Raw genomic sequence first — 2,500 nt, 5'->3', positions numbered from 1 at the left:
CCTCTTAACTCCTCCTTTTCCCTCCTCCTCTTTTCCCTCTCCTCTCCCTCCTCTCCTCTGGACTGTAGGGTTCTGGACTAGACTGGACTGTAGGGTTCTGGATTGGACTGGACTGTAGGGTTCTAAACTGGACTGTAGGGTTCTGGGCTGGACTATAGGGTTCTAGACTGGACTGTAGGGTTCCAGACTGGACTGTAGGATTCTGGACTGGACTGGACTGGTGTGTGGATGGAAATAGAGAGAAAAACATCATTAAGCCCTACGGTCCTGGACTGGACTGTAGGGTTCCTGGTTTAGAGGTTCTGGGCTGGACTGTGGGTTCTGGACTGGACTGTGGGTTCTGGACTAGACTGGACTGTAGGGTTCTGGAGTGGACTGTGGGGTTCTAGACTGGACTGTAGGGTTCTAGACTGGACTGTAATAATGTGTGTGCTTCCAATTTGTAAGCCTTTCAAGATGCAAGGTCGGCTTTACAATGAGGGGAGGGTAAGGGGTCCTCACTATTAACCACCACCAATGTAGCACCCACCTGGGTGATGCTGCGGCAGCCGATATGCGCCTGAGCGGCTCACCACACCAGCAGGGGTGGAGGTGAGGGAGTGAATGAGCCAATTACAGTGGGGGATGATTAGGGGCCAGATTGAATGAGCCAGTTAGAGATTTAGCCAGGACTTGGGGAACCCCCTATTCTTCTGATAAGTGCCATGGGACCTTTAATGACCACAGTGAGTCAGGACCTCGGTTTAGCGTCTCATCCGAAGGGGCGGCATCTCCTACAGTGCAGTGTCCCGTCACAGCACTGGGGCATTAGGATCGATCTTTTTTTTTTTTTGGCCAGAGGAAGAGTGCCACCTACTGGCCACCCACCCTTTTCCACTTCCAGCAGCAACCCAGTTTCCAAGGGTCTCCCATCCAAGTACCCCAACCAGGCCCACACCTGCTTAGCTTCAGTAATTTAGCTAAGACAAGGTATCTACTGTGAGTTCCTGAACTGGACTGTAGGGTTCTGGTTCTGGACTGAAGGGTTCTGGACTGGACTGTAGGGTTCTGGACTGGACTGTGAGGTTCTGGACTGGACTGGACTGGTGTGTGGATGGAAATAGAGAAAAACATCATTAGTAACCAAACAGCTTGTGAAGCCGCGGCGACACCGCAGCGGAGGAGGAGAATAATTGGACAGGAGATAAATATGAGACAAAGAGGCAGCACATGCTTACACACCCACCTCTCTCACACACACACACACACACACGCCCACACACTCTCTCTCTCACACACACACACACACACACACACACTTGCTATCATGCACACACACTCTCTCACACACACACACACAAACTCCTCACTATCATACACACACACACACCTCTCTCTCTCACACACACACACACACTCTCCTTACACACACACACACACACACACACACACCACACACACACACTATCATACACACACACAAACTCTCACTATCATACACACACACACACACACACACACACACACACACACTCACTATCATACACACACACACTCTCTCACACACACACAAACTCTCACTATCATACACACACACACTCACTATCATACACACACACACGTGGGAATACACGTGGAGAACTCTTCTAACTCTTTTAAGACCACAGATTGGTTATAAGGTGTATCAAAAAAAACACACTAACACCGCATGACACAAACAAGTTACACAATGAACAATTAACTTATATTTACAGCTCTACAATGGGGTATAAAACACACACACAGGTGTGTATAATTGTGCCCTGGACCTCTGGTGTTGAGGTAGTCTAGAAAGGGCACACACACACACACACACACACACACACACACACACACACACACACACACACACAGGTGCGTACTGGTGTGGTGGACCTCTCTGGTGTTGAGGTAGTCTAGAAAGGGCACCACCAGCCCTTGGCCCAGGTAGATCTTCACCAAGCGTCATGGCAGCGATCCTGGCGACTCTCTACTATTGTCACTTCCTCCAGCAGGGTCAGAGGGTGGGGTCCTCCACCTGATAGACAGCACCAATCCGCCAATCAGATGAGGAGTTTGAGACTGCCAAGGTGACAGTGAGGAGCAAATTATCTGCACTATCTGAAGTGCTGTTACAGGTGGTGTGCATGCGTTTAGTGTACAACAGCAAGAGTCTGAAAGAAGGAACATTTTGAATAAATGTATGTCAAAATGGCTATGCTCTGTTGCCCTGATAGCAATGCTAACCAGCTAGCGTAAAACCAGCTCTGCACCAAAATAGCCGCTCTGTATTAAATATGATGCAGGTGGAGGGAGAGAGTGCAATTGCAAACTTATGTGATTACATCAAAACAACGTGGAAACTCCACATATAAAACAAGCCCATGCATGTCAGAGACATCAAGGAGACAGTCTGGCTAACCGCCTGCTGGTAATAGTTTTCTATTTCTCTTACCAATGAGACACCAAGGAGAGTCAGGCTAACCACCTGATGTGTGGTTTT

At 48.8% G+C, this 2,500-nt stretch overlaps 1 protein-coding gene across 1 annotated transcript in view; it reads right to left on the bottom strand.

Annotated features, from left to right (window-relative positions):
• Positions 1 to 2,500, bottom strand: part of LOC125295326 (rasGAP-activating-like protein 1) — a 108,432-nt gene that overhangs the window by 67,525 nt on the left and 38,407 nt on the right. The window contains 2 exon segments of the mRNA XM_048244595.1: positions 1,871 to 1,971; positions 1,974 to 2,021. Of these exon segments, the coding sequence (XP_048100552.1) occupies positions 1,871 to 1,971; positions 1,974 to 2,021 (149 nt within the window).

Source organism: Alosa alosa, chromosome 5 (assembly GCF_017589495.1).
Source record: "Alosa alosa isolate M-15738 ecotype Scorff River chromosome 5, AALO_Geno_1.1, whole genome shotgun sequence".
Classification (NCBI taxonomy): Eukaryota; Metazoa; Chordata; class Actinopteri; order Clupeiformes; family Clupeidae; genus Alosa; species Alosa alosa.
The sequence above is the reverse complement of the archived record's forward strand: the minus strand, read 5'-3'. Positions and strand labels throughout refer to the sequence as shown.